A 22,445-nucleotide genomic window follows, 5' to 3' on the forward strand; every position below is an offset into this window, starting at 1 on the left:
AGCGAGATTGTCTTAAAAAAACAGTAACAACGACAACAAAACAGATTCCAATATGATCTGCAGGAATATGAGAGGAAGAAAAAAATGAGACTATTTTTTCCAAAGTGGTTGTACAATATCATATCCCAGTTCCAGTTGGCTCACATCCTTGCCAATAGCTGGTATGATCAGTTTAATTTTAGCTATTCCTAATAGGTGTCAAATAGGTATTTGATGGTAGTTCTAATCTGTATTTCCCTAACGACTAATAATGCTGAGCATCTTCATATTTGTCGTCCTTTTATATACACATATATGTACATGTACACATACACACAACACAAGGTCTCACTCCATTGCCCAGGCAGGAGTGCAGTGGTGCACACACGTCTCACTGCAGCCTCACCCTCTCAGGCTTAAGCAATTCTCCTGCCTCAGCCTCCTGTGTAGCTGGGACCACAGGTGCGCATCATCACACCTGGCTAATTTTTGTAGAGATGGGTCTCACTTTGTTGCCCAGGCTGGTCTCAAACTCTTGGGCTCAAGCAATCCTCCCGCCTCGGCCTCCTAAACTGCTGGCATTATACACATGAGTTACCATGCCTGGCCCATCCTTGTATGTTTGCTGGTTACACATCTGTTTCAAGTATTTTGACATTAATGCATACAATTCTCACCTGTTGCAGAAGTACATCAATTTTGTCTGTTAGAACCTGAATTTTTTCTTCATTTTTGCCTGTTGGGCCAGCGGCCTGTTGAAGACAATAAAACATATTACCAACAAGTTGAAAACAAAGATAAACATGCAAATTTGCCCATACCATACATAATATTTCTATTTAATAATTAAAATGCTTAATTGAAAGGAGAGTAATTCAATTATCTTCAACTTCTGGTGGTCAATCACATATTGTCAGTTATTACTATTTGAGAAAAATCTTGGCCTCAAGAAAAAAAAGAAAGAAAAATCTTATGTTTAGCAAAATCAATGTTGTTTGCTAAGAAAGACTGGAAAAAATGAATGCCTTATAAGTTTCATATCATTTTAAAAGAACAAAGCAATGAAAAGAAGACAAGTTTCAAAAACATTAGGGAGGTCTCTGAATCTCCAGAAAACAAGGACCCTTTACAAAGACTGAATTGATTTCACTTACCCCGGAAGACTGCTGGTTTTGAGATAATGCCAAACGAGCATGGCCTCGTCTGATCCTACGTTCTACTTCTGCAAGTAAGCTCTGCAAGTATCGCAAAAAATCTCTCTCATAGCCAACTTTCATGAAACGAGAGCTCTTCTCATACCTGGTAACATGAAAATAAACAAGTATTCATTTCCAAATCTTCATCCATTACAACTCAAATATTCTATCTTAACTAGCCTCAACAACTATTGCATTTAGGCTGCAGGGTAAACCAGGTGTATTTGAAGTGCCTTTCTGATTGCCCCTCACCATAGAGCTTTACACAGGGGTTTAACCACTAGCTTTACCACTGTACTGGATCTATGACCCTGGACCTGGGACAAGTCTCATGTATAAAACTGGGGCTGGCCACGGTGGCTCACACAAGTAAACCCAGCATTTTGGGAGGCCGAGGTGGGTGGATCACTTGAGGTCAGCAGTTTGAGACCAACCTGGCCAACATGGTGAAACCCTGTCTCTACTAAAAATACAAAATATTAGCCAGGCATGGTGGTGGGCGCCTGTAATCCCAGCTACTCAGGAGGTTGAGGCAGGAGAATCACTTGAACCTGGGAGGTGGAGGTTGCAGTAAGATAGAAGTTTCTTACTATCCCCAGCCAGTGAATGGATTTCTCTCAGACACTCATTTTACAATTACTTCCAATTATTCTTCAACCCTTGTCCCCCTTAAACCAAATAATAACTGGGAGGGAAATGACAACCAAAATAACTTACTGTTTTCGTAGATTTTCATCATGAATTTTTTCACACGGACCTGGGGGAAAAATACAATTGTATAAATTATTATCTGTGATTATTAGCAACCGTTTCTTGCCAAAAACAAAAGGTTATTTTTTAAAAAAAAGAAAAAGGATTTACTTTATCACTGAGTAGTTTGTAGACATCTAAATTGATCCTACTGAATCATGAAGCATCATAACCAAATAGGACATAAAACTGATCTGCTCAGTCTTCAAAGTCAATATAATGGATAGCAACCATATATGGTTAAAAGAGAAGTAAGGGAGGGAGAGAGAAAGGGAGTGAAGGTGAAAGGAAATTGTTCTTTATTGCCACTCAAGAAAACTGATGGGGACAGATACTGAACTGAATCATTGCTGACTTTATTATTTTCAAATCTGTATATAAAGTCAAATAGCACTAGACTAGTACCCAACTCCTACTTCTTCCCACCTCTAAAAAGCAATTATCTTAACTCTTCTCTATTTCTTCTTGAATTTACCTCCACCTTTTAAAATTCTATGCTTATTTTTGCTATTTATCAATCCTAGATATCAAAATTTTGGGATAAATAAACACTTAGTGTTTATATTATGCAAGTACTATTCACTGTCAGGCCAAACAAAGGTGCATCATGAGACATTTCTGATTTTTTTTTTTTTTTTGAGACAGAGTAATGCTCTGTCGTCCAGGCCGCAGTTCAGTGGCGCAGTCTTGGCTCACCACAACTTCTGCCTACTGGGTTCAAGGGATTCTCCTGCTGCAATCTCCCAAGTAGCTGGGATTACAGGCACCCACCACCACGGCTGGGTAATTTTTTTGTATTTTTAGTAGAGACAGGATTTCACCCTGTTGGCCAAGCTGTTCTCGAACTCCTAACCTCCAATGATCTGCCCTCCTTTGCTTTCAAAAGTGCTGGGATTACAGGTGTGAGCCTAGTTTTTTCTCTATATTTTCAAATTCTTCTCAAACACTTCAACTCAGCTATAGAAACTATCTCAATACTAATTTCACATATGACTCAAAATACATCAGATCATCAGTTTCATTTTCTTCCATGGGCCTTTTGCCTTACTTCAATCTGGGATAGTTATTTTCTAAGCTCACTATAGAACTATTATCCTGATGAATTCCTTTCCTGCTCTGTAGTAGATGAGAATTACTGATTTCTTGTTTTTTCTTTCCTCTTTCTCAGTTTATGGACATGTTTTGGTGGAGTTTCCTGAGAAAAAGTCCATGGGAGATAAATCTGTTGAGACCCTGTATATCTGAAAATATCTTTTCTCCCCTCATATTTTGATGTTTGGCTACATAGCTAAGCCTGGTAGACACATTTTCACTCAGCACCCTGAGGATGTTTCTCCAATGTCTTCAACTTTCCTCATTGTTACTGACCAGTCTTAGGCCATTCTGATTTATAATTCTGTGACCTACACTCACCCCTACCACCCCCACGTTCTAAAATTTTACAGGGGTATGCCTAGGTATGGATCTTTTTCATTCACTGTCCTGATCACCTGTAGGGCCTGCTCAACCTAAAGATGAATGTTCTTTAGTACCGCAAACTTTTTTTTCTTAAGCAATTCCCTCTGCTTTTATTCTGTCCACAACTATTAAGCTGGTAGTACAATTCCTGGACTAAGTTTTTAAAAAATCCTTCTGTCATACTGCCCAACATTCCAGTAAACGTCCTCAATTTTATTTTCAAATCTTGCCGGCGATTTTAGTTCTATTTCTCCAGTTTTAATTTCTAAGAGCTGTTTTTCAAAAAATGTTTCCCAAACTTTTTCCACAAGTTCCCTCTTTATGGCATCCTATTATTGCTGATGAATATAGTATCTTCTCATATGTCTCTGAAGATACTAAATTTCTTAAGATTTTGAAGAATCTCTCTCTGCTTTCCCCATTATCTCCAATTCCACTAAATTCTTCTTTCTCTGTCGGTTTTGTTAATCTCTTGTATTGAAGGCTTTCTTCGAACGTCTGGCTGGTGGTCCTTGGCAGGCAACCAATTTTTTAAAAAGACACTTCCAAAATCTGACTGGAAGTTAGTAGGGATTAGGCAGGGTTTGTCAGCTCATGGATGGGCTTTATCATAGGAAAACCAGGCAGTAAGATTTTCTTTTAAGAGATTCCCCAAGGGTCAGTACCTGTAGAGATCACTTCTCAGGAACTGTTCACTTTCTCTAGAGAAGAATCCTCTTTTCTTCTGCCTGGGGAAAAACATCTGGCTGTATCCTTCTAGGAACAGGGCAGAGGAGAGCCCCACCAATAAAAATATAGATTCATTTACTCTCTTTTACTTTTTTTTTTTTTTTTTTTTACTTACTACTGCCCCTGCTGTGTCTGAAATCTCAAGATTTAGACTGGTCCTGCCTTAATACGCTCCTAATGCTCTAAGGCAAACATTGTACATAATGAATTGACTTCTTTTATATATCCAGAATGATCCTGGTTATGTACCATCCTTGAGAGAAATGAGGAAACTGTCAATTATTTTTTCTGTTTTGTGGTTCAGATAAACTAGTCTCTCTAGCCCAATTTCTCCTGAAAATAACCCTCTCTTCTCCTGGGGTCTATGGGTGGGAGAGTAAGATCAACAGATGCACAGGACCGCCTACACTAGTGGCAATTTTGCATCCTGGGGGACATCTGGCAATGTCTGAAGACATTTTTGGGTGTCACAACAGGGGGTGCTACTGGTTATCTAGTGGGTAAAGGCCAGGGATGTTGCTAAACATCCCACAATGCATGAAAAGCCCCCTCCAAAACTGGCTCAAAATGTCAACAATGTCAAGGCTGATAAACCCTGAACTAGACTACAGACTAATCTCTCTCATTTTCAGCCCCATGACTCAACCCTGTCTTCTGTGGTACCTGGTGCCTCCAAATCCTGAGCCTGTCCAGGGTTCTGCTGATCAAACTCTCGCTTCTGTTTAGTATCCCCTTCTGCAGGCTTTTAGGGTACAAGTTGTTCTGCTCTGTTGCGTTTGCTGCTACTCCTCCATCCACTTGTCATCTTCCAAAAATTTGCTGACATCTCTAATGTTATCTCCTCTTCCATATACATCTTTTTAAAATTTTTTTCATTTAAGTGGAGTTTTGGGAGGGAGTGGAAATAGACATGTATGTTTAATTAAGCCACCATGTTTAATCAGACTGACATTTATTAATACATTCAAATATCTAAACCAAATAAGAAATTACTTATTAGCAAATCTTTTAAGAAAAAACTTTACAGAATTATAAAGAACCAGTTTTTTTTCCTCTCACCACTCCTATTCAACATTTTAAATATCATAAATTTGATAAAAGTTACACAGAAAATTCACTTACCAAGATCAGAACGTGTATTTGTGAACAATTCCGCAGGACAAAAACCACAGAGATAATATTTACAAACCTAGTAAAGAAAAACAAAGGTACTTAAAAAATTGCTTGGTTTTAAAACCATATTGGAGAAGGGTGCCAAATAACTATTTTCTCATTTCTTGAGGTATGTATGCTTCAACCAATATAAGAATTTCATTTGTTGAATCATATTAGGTAAATTAGTGACTTTCAGACTCCTGAATTTCGATAGAGGAAAAAATATGCAGTACTTGTATTACTAGTATTTTCTATTATCTATTTTAAATCATCACCTGCTGACCCCTCAGTAGCAAAAACAAATATGGAAAAGACCTCCCAAAATAAAGGGCAATTTTTATATTTTTAAAAACTCTTACACTATTCTTATCATTTCAACTCTTTCGTAGATTAGGGCCTACTTACAAATTAGGATTTGGAAATAAGCGTCTAAATCACAGATAACACTCATTTAAAGCAATTCGGCTCCATCTTTTTGCTTAGAAGATCCTTAACACACCAGCCTCCCAAGTAACTACAACTACAGGTGCAAGCACCATGCCTGGCAAATTTTTAAAAACATTTGGAAAGATGGGGTCTTGCTACATTGCCCAGGTTGGTCTCAAACTCCTGGTTCCAAGCAATTCTCCCACTTTCGCCTCCCAAAGTGTTGGGGTTACAGGCATGAGCCACTGTTCCTGGCCACTGGATATTTTCATACATGCCAACACAGTAGACTCTTGGTGGGTTCCCACGGTATGGGGGAAAAACTATTAACATAAAACCAATGTTTAATTCTCTCCCACTGGTACTTTTGTAACTCCTTCAGATATATTCCAAAACTGCTCTATCCTGAATTTTATAACACTACAAACCATGTAAATCAAAAGTCCAAAATATTACCTTTCCTTCACACAAAACTTCACTGTTACCAGGTACTAGGTGGATTATCATTATATAATTTTTTGAAACACAGTCTTACTCTGTTGCCAGGCTGGAGTGCAGTGGCGCCATTTCAGCCCACTGCAAACTCTGCCTCTCAGGTTCAAGCACTTCTTCTGCCTCAGCCTCCAAAGTAGCTGGAATTACAGGTATGTGCCACCATGGCCAGCTAGTTTTTGTATTTTTAGTACAGACAGGGTTTCACCATGTTGTAGGCTGGTCTCGAACTCCTGACCTCAAAACATCCATTTTGTTCAACTTTGAGTTCACTTTAAGTGCATCACAACAAAATACCAAGGCCAATACTCAATTTTTAAAAAGATTTCTTTGAGAATTTCTTTCATTTGGGGGAGGGAGGATATGGCAACCATTATGCCACTTTTACTGTGACCTAACCTTTCAATTATATTAACCTTGAAGACCCAAAAATTTCACACAACTATATTTAGTAAAAGTTATTGCCAAAATCTGCTATAATTTATAGCCATAAACTGTATGGTTATAAAATAATTTAAAAACTAAATTTTGTGTGCCATCCTCACAGACATGAAAGTTTTACTATGAATTGGCCGGGCGCGGTGGCTCCCGCCTGTAATTCCAGCACTTCCGGAGGCTGAGCAGACGAGAGGATCACGAGGTTAGGAGATAAAGACCATCCTGGCTAACACGGTGAAACTCTGTCTCTACTAAAAATACAACAAATTAGCTGAGCGCGGTGGTGGGCGCCTGTAGTCCCAGATACTCAGGAGGCTGAGGCAGGAGAATGGCGTGAAGGGGAGGGGGCGGAGCTTGCAGTGAGCCAAGATGGCGCCACTGCGCTCCAGCCTGGGCGACAGAGCGAGACTCCAACCTCAAAAAAAAAAAAAAAGAAAATTTTACTATTATTGTGAATTTAATCTTTACTTATAAACATTTCGTTTCTATTTCCCATCTTATACAGTAATATATTCTAGGATTTTGGAGATGGTTGTATTTAAAGATTAATTTTATTGTTTTCAATAGGACTTCTAACGACCTCATGACCAATTTAAGTGTTCCATAAGTTTAAGCTAGGCAAGACACAATGTCTATGATCCTCAGACAGGTTCACTGTTAAAACAAAAACAAACAGACACATCTCTACAGTCCCGCCTGACTCTCGAAGCATGTGAAATAGGTACACTGCAACATGGCACAGTTTAAATCTGCTTATCTGCTGAAGAACCAGGGGTACCTGATGGGGCGTGGTGGCTCATGCCTGTAATCCCAGCACTTTGGGAGGCTGAGATGGGAGGACTGCTTGAGCCTCGGAGGTGGAAGTGGCAGTGTGCTGTGATCACACCGCTGCATTCCAGCTAGGGTGAGAGAACATAACCTGTCTTAAAAAAAAGAAAAAAAAAAGAAAAAAAAGAACCAGGGGTCGTAATTCTGCCTTGGTTTCTTCACAGTATTAAAAAAAGGAGATAGGCTGGGCCCAATGGCTTATGCCTGTAATCCCAGCACTATGGGAGGCCAAAGCAGGAGAATCATTTGAGCCTAGCCTGGGCAACATAGTGAGACCTTGTCTCTGGAAAAAAAAAAAAGAAAGAAAGAAAGAAAAAGAAAACAATTAGCCAGGTATGGTGTCACACACCTGTGGTTCCAGCTACTTGGGTGGCTAGGGTGGAAGGGTCATTTGAGTCCAGGAGGTTGAGGCTGCAGTGAGTGGTGATCATGCCACTGCACTTCAGCCTGGGTGAAAGAGCAAGACTCAATTAAATAAAAAAGGAGGTGATAAATTTCTTATAGTGGGGCTGTAAAGATTAAACTGTATACATTTGCTAAACTGAAAGAAAAAGGTGTTGGCCTACATAAAAGCTAAAGCAACTCCATCTTGGGTGTTAAATTGCCAGGCTGACTTCCGATTAACTCCAATTCCAGGAATGCCCCTAAGATTTCTATTTTATCTACTGCTCCCTGTGTTAAGAACATGTACTTACTGTAAATCCTGCCCTTAGGTCAAAACAATTTTGATGATTGTGTACTTAACATAAATCTTGCCCATAAGTAATTATCCTACACATGCCTTCTGAAGCACAGGTACCCTTTCCCTATGGTATATAAGCCCTGGGTCTGGGGAGATGTCATCTTGTCTTGCCACCAGCAGCTGCCTGAGACAGACCTGACTTCTGTTCGTAGGTTCCTATTACATGTCTCCAAGAAACTGGATTTGTCAGCCTCTTTCTTTGCCCTCTCAGACTTTGGGGGTAGGTTTCCATAGACCTACCATAGACCTGTCCACTGCAGATTATTATTTTACATGTTTTTAGGCACTGTGTAGAACAAATAATACATGCCTGTCTGTGGGCTAACCAGGAGCTACCTAATCAAGTCCAATCACCCCATTAGAGACCACATGACTTGCCCTGACGGCATCCAGCTATATCTACAGAATCCAAACTAGCATCCATTTCCCCAATCCAGTTCTGAGTGTTCCTTCCACTTCAACTCTCCTGCTTTACCATTTAATGGTACATCAAAATTATTTGTTACTCTATGCAATAAACTAGCTACATGGACTGCTTCTTTTAACTCTCCCCAGAGTCTGATTTTAACTAAAAATATTAACAAGGGATCCAAAAAAACCGGAAGAACATATTTGGGTGCTTCAAATAAAGTCATCAATAATGGTAGTGAGAATAAACCCAGAGAGGCCAGGTGTGGTGGCTCAGGCCTGTAATCCCAGCACTTTGGAAGGCGGAGGCGGGTGGATCACCTGAAGTCAGGAGTTCAAGACCAGACTGGCCAACATGGTGAAACTCGGTCTCTACAAAAATAGAAAAATTGGCCAGGCAAGATGGCGAGTGCCTGTAATCCCAGCTACTTGGGAGGCTGAAGTGGGAGAATCGCTTGAACCCAGGAGGGAGAGGTTGCAGCGAGCTGAGATTGCACCACTATAGATAGACTGTCTCAAAAAAAGAATAAACCCAGAGAATTCTTATCTTACTTTTGGATATAATCATGACAACTGCTCAAGTTTTAGAATACTAGCATTTTTCATTTAATAGTAATCCCTAAAAGACACAAATGCTTATTACAGATTAACACCCATGCAAACTCTCTAAATACCTACATAATCGTGACTTATCCTCTTAACAAATTTAAGGCAACACTAGTGACAACAAGTGTTCAATCTCATCAACAGTTTTATTGTTATTTTTTTGAGACAGAGCCTCATTCTCTTGCCCAGACTGGAGTGCAGTGGCGCGATCTTGGCTCAATGCAACCTCCGCCTCCCAAGTTCAAGCAATTCTCCTGCTTCAGCCTCCCAAGGAGCTGGGATTACAGGAGCATACCACAACGCCTGGCTAATTTTTGTATTTTTAGTAGATGGGGTTAAGCCATGTTGGCCAGGCTGTTCTCGAACTCCTGACCTCAAATGATCTGCCCACCTCAGCCTCCCAAAGTGCTGGGATTACAGGCATGAGCCACAGCACCAGGCCCATTAAGGACATCTTAATGATTTTTGTCTTTCTGTATCTACTTACATCCAACACTAAGCAATACAATTCTCCCTTGAGCTAATCAAATATTTTCAATGCCCTCTGCACAATTTTTAAGTCTTTTCTTTTTTCGGAGACAGAGTCTTACTGTCGCCCAGGTTGCAGTGCAGTGGTTCGATCTCGGCTCACCACCCCTACCTCCCAGGCTCAAGCAATTCTCGTGCCTCAGCCTCCCAAGCTGGGATTATGGGCAACTGCCACCACGCCTGGCTAATTTTTGTATTTTTAGTAGATATAGGATTTTACCATGGTTGACCTCGAACTCCTGGCCTGTCTGCACTATTTTTGTTAAACTGCTTATTATAAAGATAATAGACTGGAAGTGGTGGCTCACACCTATAATCTCAGCACTTTGGGAGGCTGAGGCAGGTGGATGGCTTAAGCTCAGGAGTTCGAAACCAGCCCAGGCAACGTGGCAAGACCCCATCTCCACCAATATAAAAAAATGAGCTGGGGGTGGTGCAAGCCTATAGTCCCAACTACTCGGGAGGCTGGGGTGGCAGGACTGCTCGAGCCCAGGAGGTTGAGGTTGCAGTGAGCCGAGATCGTGCCACTGCGCTCCAGCCTGGGTGATACAGCCAGACACTGTCTCCCCCCCCCCCCCCCCAAAAAAAATATATAAAATGTATTTATATTCAGTATCTACGCTGATTATCTAAATACTGGCAACACAACTCATGTTGGAAACAGTAAAACTGACAGGGACTTAAATTTTAAAAATCTAAATAGCCAATCCTAATTACTATATACAGTAAGTCCTTGAATAATGTGATGAGGAAAAAAAAAATGATTCCTAGTTGGGGCTAACTGTGCAGGAGTCTGCAAGTTCTCCCCATGTCTGTATGGGTTTTCTCCCAGTACTCTGGTTTCCTTCCACATCCCAAAGCTATGCACAGTAGGTGAAATGGCATGGCTAAGTCCCAGTCTAGGTGAGTGTGGGTGTGTGAGTATGCCCTGTGACGGGAGGGCATCTTGTCCAGGGTTAGTTCCTGCCCTGCATCCTGGGTAGCCGGGATCAGCTCTGGCCACCGGCCACCCTGAACTGGAATAAGAAGGCTGGAAAGGAATGAATACAAATTATTGTAAAATAAAAGTTTGTAAAGCATATGATAATCACACAAATGCATGACAATAAACAGCATAGTCCAAAAGTGGTCGGTGAGTTTACCAAATTTATTATTGTGTTGGAACTGAATGGAGGTAGGAGGTGCTTCTGACAATGTTCAAGTTGTAAACATTTATTCCTTGACTTAACCCACCACCACAACTGCCATCACTCACTGATTCACCAAAAACTAGGCAATTATCTCGCTTTTATTCATCTTTCTTAAATGTATGTATAACTCAAATTTATCTCAATGTTTGATGTCAGAAATGTGCCACAGAAACCTAACTCTTCTTTATATTAACTAATCTATGGTAAAACTTTTGTTATACGTCATTTCAACTGAAGTCACAGTTTCCCAGAAGCCATTAACAACGTTAAATGAAGACTTACTGTATTCTGAAACAGGACATATTACTGGAATACTTCAAATGTCACATATACACAAATACTGATTAATTTAAAATCCAGGAATACCTGGAAATTTTATTGGCTAAAAAAAAGGAACACGAGCCAAGTGCAGTGGCTCATGCCTGCAATCCTAGCACTCTGGGAGGCCGAGGCAGGCAGATCACTTGAAGCCAGGAGTTCGAGACCAGCCTGGCCAAAATGGCAAAATGCCATCTCTACTAAAAATACAAAAATTAGCCAAGCGGCCAGGCGCAGTGGCTCAAGCCTCTAATCCCAGCACTTTAGGAGGCCGAGACGGGCAGATCACGAGGTCAGGAGATCGAGACCATCCTGGCTAACACGGTGAAAACCCGTCTCTACTAAAAAAATACAAAAAAACTAGCCGGGCGAGGTGGCGGGCGCCTGTAGTCCCAGCTACTCGGGAGGCTGAGGCAGGAGAATGGCATAAACCCAGGAGGTGGAACTTGCAGTGAGCCGAGATCCGGCCACTGCACTCCAGCCTAGGCGACAGAGCGAGACTCCGTCTCAAAAAAAAAAGAAAAAAAAAAAAATTAGCCAAGCATGGTGGCACATGCCTGTAATTCCAGCTACTCGGGAGACTGAGGCACAAGAATCGCTTCAACCCAGGAGGCGGAGGATTGCAGTGAGCTGGTATCGCGCCACTGCACTCTGGCCTGGACAATAGAGCAAGGCTCTGTTTCAAAAAAACAACCCTTCACGCTGTAGTCTTTTGTTACTTCTGCCTTAATATTAACAGTTTAATTCTATAAGTAAATATTTTCTTTCTAGCTAAGAGTTCAATTCATTGTATTAAAGATAAACCCCCAAAGAGATAATTTTTAATAAAAGAATTTATAACAAAAATGATGTCCCTGATAATATACAGTTTTATGTTTCAGCTATATCACGACCACATATTCATTTCCATGCCTTTAATTTCATTACATATACCTTTGCAGGCATGATTCACTATTTATTGCCTACACAAACTTCTAGTAAAATTTCAATCAATCTTCTACAGCAGCCAGTTAGTCATCATCTCTCTTCTGCTTAGAAGCCTTCAGTTATTTCCCAAAGTAATAAACTCTAAACTCTTAACAAGGCTTATAAAAACTACTTAAAATCAAGTTCTTACCTACCTATCTACACTCCCCCACCCAACAAAAACAAACACACAACAATACTATTTAAAATTTGCCAAATTCACTGATTTTTCTCCAGTTCTTCCTTCAGGCTGGTAAGGTGTCTTCTCTCTCCTCTCCCTCAGGCTAATTCCTACCAAACTTTTAGGTAACTGTATTTAAAGACCACTTTGTCTGAGAGGCCTTTCCTGAGTATCCATCCCAGTCTGGGTTACGCACTCCTTTCCTGTGTGCACTGTACAGTTGACCTTTGAACTCAGGGGGCTAGGGGCACTGCTATGGTTTGGATATGGTTTGTTTGGTCCCAAAAAAACATTCTTGTGGCAGTGAATTTCCATTCTTAGTTGACTGGAAAATTGGTTGCTGAACAGAGTCTGGCACTCCTAGCCATAATGCACATGTTGGCTCCCCTTCTGCCATCAATGGAAGCAGTCTGGGGCTCTCACCAGATAGATACCAGCTATCATGTTTCTTGTACAGCCTGTGGAACTGAACTAAATAAACCTCTTTTCTTTATAAATTATCCAGCCTCAGGTATTCCTTTATAACAACTGAGAGAGTTACTGACCCTAACTCCCCCAAAACTTAGCTAATAGCCTACAACTGACTGGAAGCGTTATGATAACATTAAGAGTTGGTTAACACATATGTTGTAAAGTATGTACTATATACTGTATTCTTTTTCTTTTTTTTTTTTTTTGAGACAAAGTCTCACTCTGTCAACCAGGCTAGAGCGCAGTGGCGTGATCTCAGCTCACTGCAACCTCCACCTCCCGGGTTCAAGCAATTCTCCTGCCTCAGCCTCTAGAGTAGTTAGGATTACAGGCACCAGCCACAACACCTGGTTAATTTTTGTATTTTTAGTAGAGACAGGGTTTCACCATGTTGGCCAGGCTGGTCTCCAACTCCTGACCTCAAGTGATCCACCCACCTCAGCCTCCTAAAGTGCTGGGATTACAGACATGAGCCACTATGCCTGGCTATATACTGTATTCCTACAATAAAGTAAGCTAGAGATGTGCATTGTAGAATGTTTAGGGAAAAAAATAACTACAAGTAAGCTACAGAAAAAAATGTGAAAACACATTTACAGTGCTACATTTATCAATACCCTAAGTTTAGGTCATCTGTACACAAAAGATGAATTGCCTAAAATGCCAGCAACCCCAGGTGCAGATCTCAGTCCATTGTACATATAAAGCAATTTAACTTATTGTATTGTCATGACTTTTCTGCTTCTTGGGAGCACTTCCAATGTCACTAGCTGCACTCGTATGGGTCTCAGGGCATTATTCAAAAGTTTATGGTATGGTACATAGGCCAGGGGCTGTGCCTCACACCTCTAATCCCAGCACGTGGGCGGATCACTTAAGGCCCCGTTCGAGCCCAGCCTGACCAACATGACAAAACCCCATCTCTACCAAAAATACAAAACTTAGCTAGACATGGTGGTACACGCCTGTAATCCCAGCTACTTGGGAGGCTGAGGCATGAGAACTGCTTGAACCTGGGAAGCAAAGATTGCAGTGAGCTGAGATGGCACCACTGCACCCCAGCCTGGGTGACAAAAGCAAGACTGTCTCAAAAACAACAAAGAACAAAACAACAAAAGTTTATATAGTATTGCAATAAACATAATGAAAATATACAAGAACCAAGGGATCATTTTTTACTGTGATACGCAATTTACTATAGACACCAATTGCTCATGCAGAGATTATTAAGAGTCACAGGTCACAGAGCATTTTAAGTGGATCCTGGCAACACTTGAGCTCACTGTAATAGCAACAGGTGGCTATGAAATTATTACAGTATTACAGTATATACTATAGTTAATTTTGTGCAGTTATTACTTAATCTTTACTTTCTCTCGACGGCTAGTGGCACCATGTACTGTGTGCATAAGTTTTCATAAAGTTTAACTTTTTATGATTAGTATGTATTTTGTGGTATGAAAATGATAAACTAGTATATACATCTATTTTATGTATTTGTGATGCACTTATCCTTTCTTAAATTTAAAAAATATTTCTAGGCTATGTGATTTGTCTTCAAGTTTTTTCAAATTGTTGCAAATCTCCAAAAAATTTTCCAATATATTTATTGAAAAAAATCCACGTATAAAGTGAATACACTCAACTCAAACCCGTGTTGTTCAAGGGTCAATTTTACTTTTCCCAATGGGGGCATTTATCATATTCTGTTATGGAAATACATTTACATGCAATTGGAATAATTCCTACTGGGAAAAAAAAAGTGCATTTACTCCTTCCTGTCACCAATACCTGAGATGGCTCTTTAGGACCAAGTGCTGTACCCGTACTATCCTGCTGTTATCTACCTAAGGGCAAAACATTTTTTTTTTTTGAAATGGAGTCTCGCTCCTGTCGCGCAGGCTGGAGTGCAATGGCACAATCTCGGCTCACTGCAACCTCCACCTCCCAGGTTCAAGCTATTTTCCTTCCTCAGCCTCCCAAGTAGCTGGGATTACAGGCGTGCGCCACCATGCCTGGCTAGTTTTTGTATTTTCAGTAGAGACGGGGTTTCACCATGTTGGCCAGGCTGGTCTCAAACTCCTGACCTCAGGTGATGCACCCGCCTCAGCTTCACAAAGTGCTAGGATTACAGACGTGAGCCACTGGGCCCGGCAGAGCAATATTTTTTCATTGGATAAATGAATACAACAATGTTCCTAACCTATTAGTAAGAAATGAAGAGAAGGACTGGGCACGGTGGCTCACACCTGTAATCCCAGCACTTTGGGAGGCCTAGGGAGGATCACTTGTTGTCAGGGGTTCAAGAGCAGCCCGGCAAACACGGTGAAATCCCATCTCTACCACAATACAAAAATTAGCCAGGCACGGTGGCATGCACCTGTAATTCCACCTACTCTGGAGGCTGAGGCAGGAGAACCACTTGAACCCGGGAGATGGAGGTTGCAGGGAACTGAGATCACACCACTGTACTCCAGCCTGGGCAACAGAGCAAGACTCCATCTGGGGGGGGGCGGGGGGAGAGAAAATATTTCATAAAACGAAGAACTAGGAAAAAGTCAAAGTTACAAACTTAAGCTACCTTCTCCTTTTGTGAGAAAATCAAGTCTAATAACATATATAATGACAGACACACAAGCACACATTTTCCTAAAGCAACCAAAGATTTAGTAAATACCTTACTATTATTTTCAATGTGATTACGATATTGTGGTTATTTTATTCTATTTCTTTTTTGATACAGAGTGTCACTCTGTTGCCCAGGCTGGACTGTGGTAGCACCATCTCAGCTCACTGCAACCTCTGCCTCCTGGGTTGAAAGGATCCTCCCCCCTCAACCTCCAGAGTAGCTGGGATTACAGGCATGCACCACTTCGCCCAGCTAATTTTTTTTTTATTTTTTAGTAGAGACGGGGTTTCATCATGTTGCCCAGGCTAGTCTCGAACTCCTGGCCTCAAGTGATCCGCCTGCCTTGGACTCCCAATGTTGAGATTACAGGTGTGAGCCACCATGCCCAGTCGGCTATGTTTTTTTTTAAAAGTCCTTATATTTTACAGATAAACAATGATGGATTTAAGGTTGAAATACAGAATTGCTTCAAAATAATGGAAGGGATACAGAGGAAATAATATTGACCACTTGCTAATATTATTGAATTGGGTATGGGTACGTGGGGAGTTCATTATATTATACTATTCACTCTAATTCTGTATGTTTTGGGAAGAAAAGCAAACAGCAATTACATACACATATAACACATGGACTGCTGGCAATTCTGAGAAGCCAACACTTACTATGTTACTATGCAGTAAGGTAGGAAATGCCAGGCAGGCATGGTGGCTCACGCCTGTAACCTCAGCACTTTGGGAGACTGAGGCAGGCAGATCACTTGAGGTCAGTAGTTTGAGACCAGTCTGGCCAACATGGTGAAACCCTGTCTGCTAAAAATACAAAAATTAGCCATGCGTGGTGGTGCACACCTGCAATCCCAGTTACTCGGCACGCTGAGGCCAGGAGATGGAGGTTGTAGCGAGCCAAGATCATGCCACTACACTTCAGCCTCGGCGACAGAGACAGCCTCTGTCTCAAAAAAAAAAAAGCGGGGCGGGGTGGGGGGTGTGGTAGAAAATACTTACTTTTCTATCTTACTCCATTGTAACATAGTAAAGTTACTATAAACATTTTGGTAACTCTGAATGAAAACTAGTAAAATACATATTAATAGATGCCATCATGCATTACAATTACTATTTTTTTGCTTTCAATTTTCACTCCCAAATTCTGAACATTTTTAAAGCAAAAAGTATACAAGTAAAAAATGTGGACAGAAGCCTTAGCTGTTTTTCCTTTTCTAAATAACTTTTCAGTGTCAGTGACAGTATCTGCTAACATTCCAAAGATTTCAGAAAAGAATATTGAGTTCAATTTCCTTCATAATTAATTAAACCTTCATGTTAAACCTTCATGGAAGGGAGGGTAGGCTTCAGTTTGATAAATGGAAGAAAACTCACTTCAGAGATTAGAATCAGTGTTAACAAAATTAAGTAATTTAATTTTCAGGTCGAGATCTAGAATATAAAAACCTCAGTTTGAACTACAAAATTTCTGTCTTGCTATATAAAAAATAACAAAAGCTCCAGATCAGACTTTACAACTTACTTACAATCTTCTGATAATATGGCTACTAGTGCCTTCTCTGGCAAACACTGAAATTAAACCCTCACTGAAAGGTACTCACCCTAGGCAGTTAGTTACAATCACATGCTTTCCTCATCACTGTAGTTGTTTAGGATTAACCAAGCAACTGCTTAGTGCAAAAAACCAAAACAATAATCTCAAACAATTGCAAAATACAAACACACACGCTGGGAGGGTATACCAATGAATCCATGAAACAGTATCAAAGTCGATTTGACTTTAGCTGAAGAGTTTCTCAGATCCAGAGGTAGCAATCTACAAAGTTGGAAATGTCTGTAAAAGCACTAGCCCTAGTAAAACACCTTGGTGAAGGTTACATACACACCATTACAAATAAATGGTCGATGGTTTTGCATCACAGATGCATCCTTCACTTGAAACTGAGCTTCTCAAGTGCTGCTTGTTCACGTATCACTCATCATGAAAAGAAGAAAAAAGTACAGTAGTAGAATCTACCACCAAATTAATACCAATTAAGATTTAATTGTGCAGATACGCACAATTAAAAGCCCAGGACTAATCAGGATGGGTCAGGAAACAGTAGGTCACAAACTTTAGAATGCCTAAGAGGAGCCATTTTAAAAAATGCAGATACTGGGACCCTTCCCCAAGACTGTTGAATCAGACTCCCTGGGAAGGGGAGTTCAAGGGATTGAAGTACTTTAAAACAAATTCCACAGGTCAAATACAGCTATCTAGGGACTACTTTTAACATTAAGGTAAAGTCACCATTTTGACTGTTAAATACCTACAGATGCCTCGGCAACTGTCATTTTAATAAATGGTTGCTTCCTTTCCTTATTTTGGTATTGATCTCTATTCCAAAGAAAAAACAAGGACCCAATCCAGCTGAAATGGCTTCTTCCATTTAATGCAAGTATGGCCAAGAAAAATTTCCAGATGTAATAGGAATGCAAAAATATGTTAAAATATCAGACTATAGTGATAGAGAATCCTTTTCAGCATATAATGGGTTTGCCCATCCCTGCAGGTTTAGCACTAACAGCCAACAGTACAAGAATACGCAGATGACCCGGAAATGATATCAACAGCTTCCCCAGCTTTATTACACAATAATTCCACTTATTTAGATGAGACCATGTGCTTTGTTTTTGGTCAACACTACCAACATTTTCCCTGCAGATATGAATCTGAAATGCCAGTAACTGATTTGAAATCCTTCAATCCAGAATGAAGTGCAATTTGTCATTAAGGCATTAAATAATTTAGTAACAAACACTGTAAGTTAAAATTAGTGAAAAGTACTAAAACTGAAAGCAAAGCAGATTATGGCTGAGATGACATAAAACCTAAATTGCTATTCTGAGGGCCTCATCATTGCAGAGTCATAAACCCATCACATACAATGCAATCTGGCAACAAATTACCTCGGGAAAGAAAACAGTTTCTCTAAAACGTGTTCAAAGCCAAGGGCGCAGATACAAGGCTGCTCCAACTGATAAGCAGTACAATGGAAAACATTTTTCTCTTGAATTCAAAATACACAAATATCCTATTGCATATCAGCTGAATCGCCATAATGTTTTGGTTTGTTTTTTACCTTCCTTAGGATTTTGAGCGTTATTCCTAACACCTTTGCAAAGTTTAGACTGAAAGGTTAGAGTTAGGTAGTTAAAAAAAAAATTTTAAGTTACTTCGCTGTAACAAAGAAGCCTACAAAAGATGGTCAAGATAAGCAGTTCCTTAGTCTCCTACTGTGACAAATGGTGGGGGGCGGGGTGTGTGTGTGTGGGGAGCCTACATGTTAAAAACAAAAACAAAAAACCCACCTCTTAAAAACAATAAATTCTACTCTAAGAATGTTTCATACTACTTTGGAATCAGGTAGCACCCCAACACAACTTGAGCCAAACTTACTCTTTCTTAAGGTACTAAAAGAAGTCATCTAGCACCAACTTGCTTTCCTACACTGCAAAAAAGAAATTTTACCTTCACCAAAGCCTACGTTTAAAAAGAGTAAGGAAACAGTTTTCTAAAGAAGCATGCATTACCTGAACGATTCCTTCATACTTTGATTAGCAATTGTTTTAAAATTAGCATGTTAGATTATAACCGCAAAGTAAAATTAAATTCTGTATCTATTCTCCAGGTAAGACCTAAAGTAAACATTACACTGCATGTTCAAAACTAGATCAAAATACTTAAAATGTTACAGTATGCGCAGAGAAACAGTTTCACAGGATTGTGGAAAGCTAACTACAAAGATTAGTTTCCTCAGTTGCCAAGACTTTGGGTGAGCCTTTTTAAGTCTCACCAGTGAAACTGGGGTTATAATATTTACCTTTACTCACAGGGCTAAGGGCATCAAATGAGTTTGATGTTTTAGCAAAAACCTTTGACAGCTGCCTCTATAAGGGACTTACTAGAATACTGTTAACGAACAATATTTGTAAATCATCACGGTAACCTCTAACAAGTAAACTACTGCTTTTACATTTCTATCTCCCCGTATAAGCATCTTGCTGTAATTACTGAAATAAAATACCGCCACGATTTTTACCATGAATCCTAGTCAGAAATTTCAGTCTAAATACGACGTTCAACCCAAACTACAGACGAATGTGCCCTTCTCCCTATTTCACAATGAGGTGAAACCTCGGAGCCGCTAGATTTAATAAGATGCTGCTATCCTTCTTTCCCGCGTTTCCCCGCCTCATCAAGGTGCTTTTCAATTCTGCCAAGGGTTCTCCTGGACCCCCTTGATACTAGAACAACAAAACCAAATCACCCCCATCCCCGGGTCCGGACACCATCCTCCCTCCTGGGCCATTCTCCCTCCTGGCTCCCTGGGTACCGGATCAGACGCTCGACCCCAGTGCGGCCCTGGCCCCACACTGCGCCGCGGCCCGGCGGGCCATAGCCCGCGCCCGCTCCCCTCCCCCACGGAGCCCGGCCTCAGGCCCAACCAAGGCCCGCGGGACTTACGCTCTCGTGGTCCCACCGCACGTTGCTGCGCTTCTCGTCCGGGGCTAGGTTTCGGTCCCGGCCCATTAACTCATCCAACAACTGCGCGGCCGAAATCATGGTGCTTCCTTCGGGCGGCTGTTCCCACCAGCCCAGGCACCCGCCAACGAAAACACGGGCGACACCGTTGCCAATCTTCTCGGCCCGCTCTCAGGCCGAAAACCCTCCTATACACAGGAGCCGACAAGACAAAATGGCCGCCGCGCGGACGCCTTCCCAGCATGCCGTGCGCCTGCGGGACACGCCCAGGCCCGGGCGGAGAAGGCGGGCTCGGCTTCCGCCGTCCGGGGGCGGGGCCCGCGGAGGCCGGGTCCGGACTCCGCCCCTGTCTAGAGGCTGTGGGGCCAGGTAACTCCTGCCCGCGCCCTTCCCCCAGTGCCCAGTTTTCCCGAGCTTCTTAACACTGAGAAATTGGAACCTGGGTCTTGAAGCCTGGACACCGCTTCAAAATGGAGAAGACAGTGTCTCCTTTAGTCCACGTGGTGCACATGGTGCCTCTTGCAGCGGGGGAAACTGAAGATTCCGGCTTCCGACTCCGTTTTCCTAGGCGCTGCGCTCGCGCCTCTTTGCACCTGGCTTTGTCCTCCCACACTGAGTCTCCTGATTAACAGGATGGGAAATCGAGGCAAGAAGAGACAAGGCAGCTTCTAAAATATGGGGATTCAGTCCTACATCAAATTCCTCCCGGTGCGGAATTTTTTAAAAAGATATTGATCCAGTAGGCCAGGTGCGGTGGCTTACGCCTGTAATCCCAGCACTTTGGGAGGCCTAAGCGGGCGGATCACCTGAGGTCCGGAGTTCAAGATCAGCCTGACCAACATGGAGAAACCCCGTCTCTACTAAAAATACAAAATCAGCTTGGCGTGGCGGCGCATGCCTGTAATCCCAACTACTCAGGAGGCTGAGGCAGGAGAATCGCTTGAACCCGGGAGGCGGAGGTTGCAGTGAGCCAAGATTGCACCATTGCACTGCAGCCTGGGCAACAGACGCAAAACTGCATCTAAAAAAATATATATATATATATACACACACACACACACACATATATAGATAGATCCATTTGTTCAACAAACGGTATGTGCCAGGCACTGTGCTTGAAGCTAAACTTAGAACCTTTCAGACAGTCCATGCTCCCGCAGACTTGTGCATTGGCGAGGGAGATAATCGCTAAAGAAATAAAGTCACAAATACATCAACATAAATTGGGATAATGCTCTAGCACAGTTAAGGGTATGGTCTCTAAAGCCAGATTGCTTGGGTTCGTAATCCCAGCTCTGCTGCTCTGTGCCTGTTTCCTTTTCTTTTCTTTCTTTCTTTTTTTTTTTTTTTTTTTTTGAGGCGGAGTCTTGCTCTGCCGCCCAGGCTGGAGTGCAGTGGCCGGATCTCAGCTCACTGCAAGCTCCGCCTCCCGGGTTCACGCCATTCTCCTGCCTCAGCCTCCCAAGTAGCTGGGACTACAGGCGCTCGCCATCTCGCCCTGCTAGTTTTTTGTATTTTTTAGTAGAGACGGGGTTTCACCTTGTTAGCCAGGATGGTCTCGATCTGCTGACCTCGTGATCCGCCCGTCTCGGCCTCCCAAAGTGCTGGGATTACAGGCTTGAGCCACCAAGCCCGGCCTTCCTTTTCTTTAAAATGGGGTTTACAATAGTCCTCCCCGGGCCCCCAGCCACGATGCTTTTGTGAAGATTAAATGATTTGATACAATGTAAGGCACTACACATTGATAACAAGTCCAACACTTTTTTTTTTTTGGACTGGGTCTGGCTGTGTCCCCCACGCTGGAGTCCTGGGCTCAGGTGACCCTCTCGCCTCAACCTCCCCAGTAGCTGGAACTACAGTTTCTCCTGCCTCAGCCTCCTGAGTAGCTGGGATTACAGACACCTGCCACCACGCCCAGCTAATTTTTGTACTTTTAGTAGAGACGGAGTTTCACCATCTTGGCCAGGCTGATCTCGAACTCCTGACCTCAGGTGATCTACCTGCCTCAGCCTCCCAAAGTGCTGGGACTACAGGCGTGAGCCACCACGTGGGGTCGGAGCCTTTTTTAAGATAGGAAATTAGAGGCTAGACATGGTGACTCACGCCATAACCGCAGTACTTTAGGGAGGCAGAGGCAGGGAGATAGCTTGAGCCCAGGAGTTTGAGACATGCCTGGGCAACATAACAAGACTCCATTCTCCACAAAAAGGAAAAAAAAAAAAAAAAGACCAAAAAAAAAAAAAAAACCAAACATAGGAATATAGAGTATGTTTAATGTTGGGGATATTCCAGTAGAGAGGTAGAAAATAAAAGAAGGAGATAGTTAATGACTTAAAATCTTAAAAAGGTAACGGGTTAGGCTCCAGGGCATATTTGAAACCTCTGGCCTTTGATAGGAGAAAGTATCTTCTCCACTGAAACA

The 22,445-nt window shown here is 41.8% G+C and overlaps 1 protein-coding gene across 9 annotated transcripts in view; it reads right to left on the reverse strand.

The window, feature by feature from the left end:
- Positions 1-20,293, reverse strand: part of LUC7L3 (LUC7 like 3 pre-mRNA splicing factor) — a 34,077-nt gene extending 13,784 nt beyond the window's left edge. For 5 of the 9 annotated variants that reach the window (XM_023204502.2, XM_023204499.2, XM_023204500.2 and 2 more), the window contains exons 1-5: positions 20,006-20,293; positions 5,235-5,301; positions 1,893-1,932; positions 1,134-1,278; positions 657-731 (exon numbers count right to left, since the gene is read on the reverse strand). In XM_023204502.2, coding sequence (XP_023060270.1) covers positions 657-731; positions 1,134-1,278; positions 1,893-1,932; positions 5,235-5,301; positions 20,006-20,104 — 426 coding nt within the window. In that variant the 5' untranslated portion in view covers positions 20,105-20,293. Of the gene's footprint in view, positions 1-656; positions 732-1,133; positions 1,279-1,892; positions 1,933-4,048; positions 4,140-4,775; positions 4,969-5,234; positions 5,302-20,005 lie in introns of all 9 variants that reach the window. The other 4 variants (XM_026457535.1, XM_026457536.1, XM_026457537.1 and 1 more) reach the window with 4 other exon arrangements.
- Positions 20,294-22,445: the final 2,152 nt, after the last annotated feature.

The sequence above is a fragment of the Piliocolobus tephrosceles genome, chromosome 16 (genome assembly GCF_002776525.5).
Source record: "Piliocolobus tephrosceles isolate RC106 chromosome 16, ASM277652v3, whole genome shotgun sequence".
Taxonomy (NCBI): domain Eukaryota; kingdom Metazoa; phylum Chordata; class Mammalia; order Primates; family Cercopithecidae; genus Piliocolobus; species Piliocolobus tephrosceles.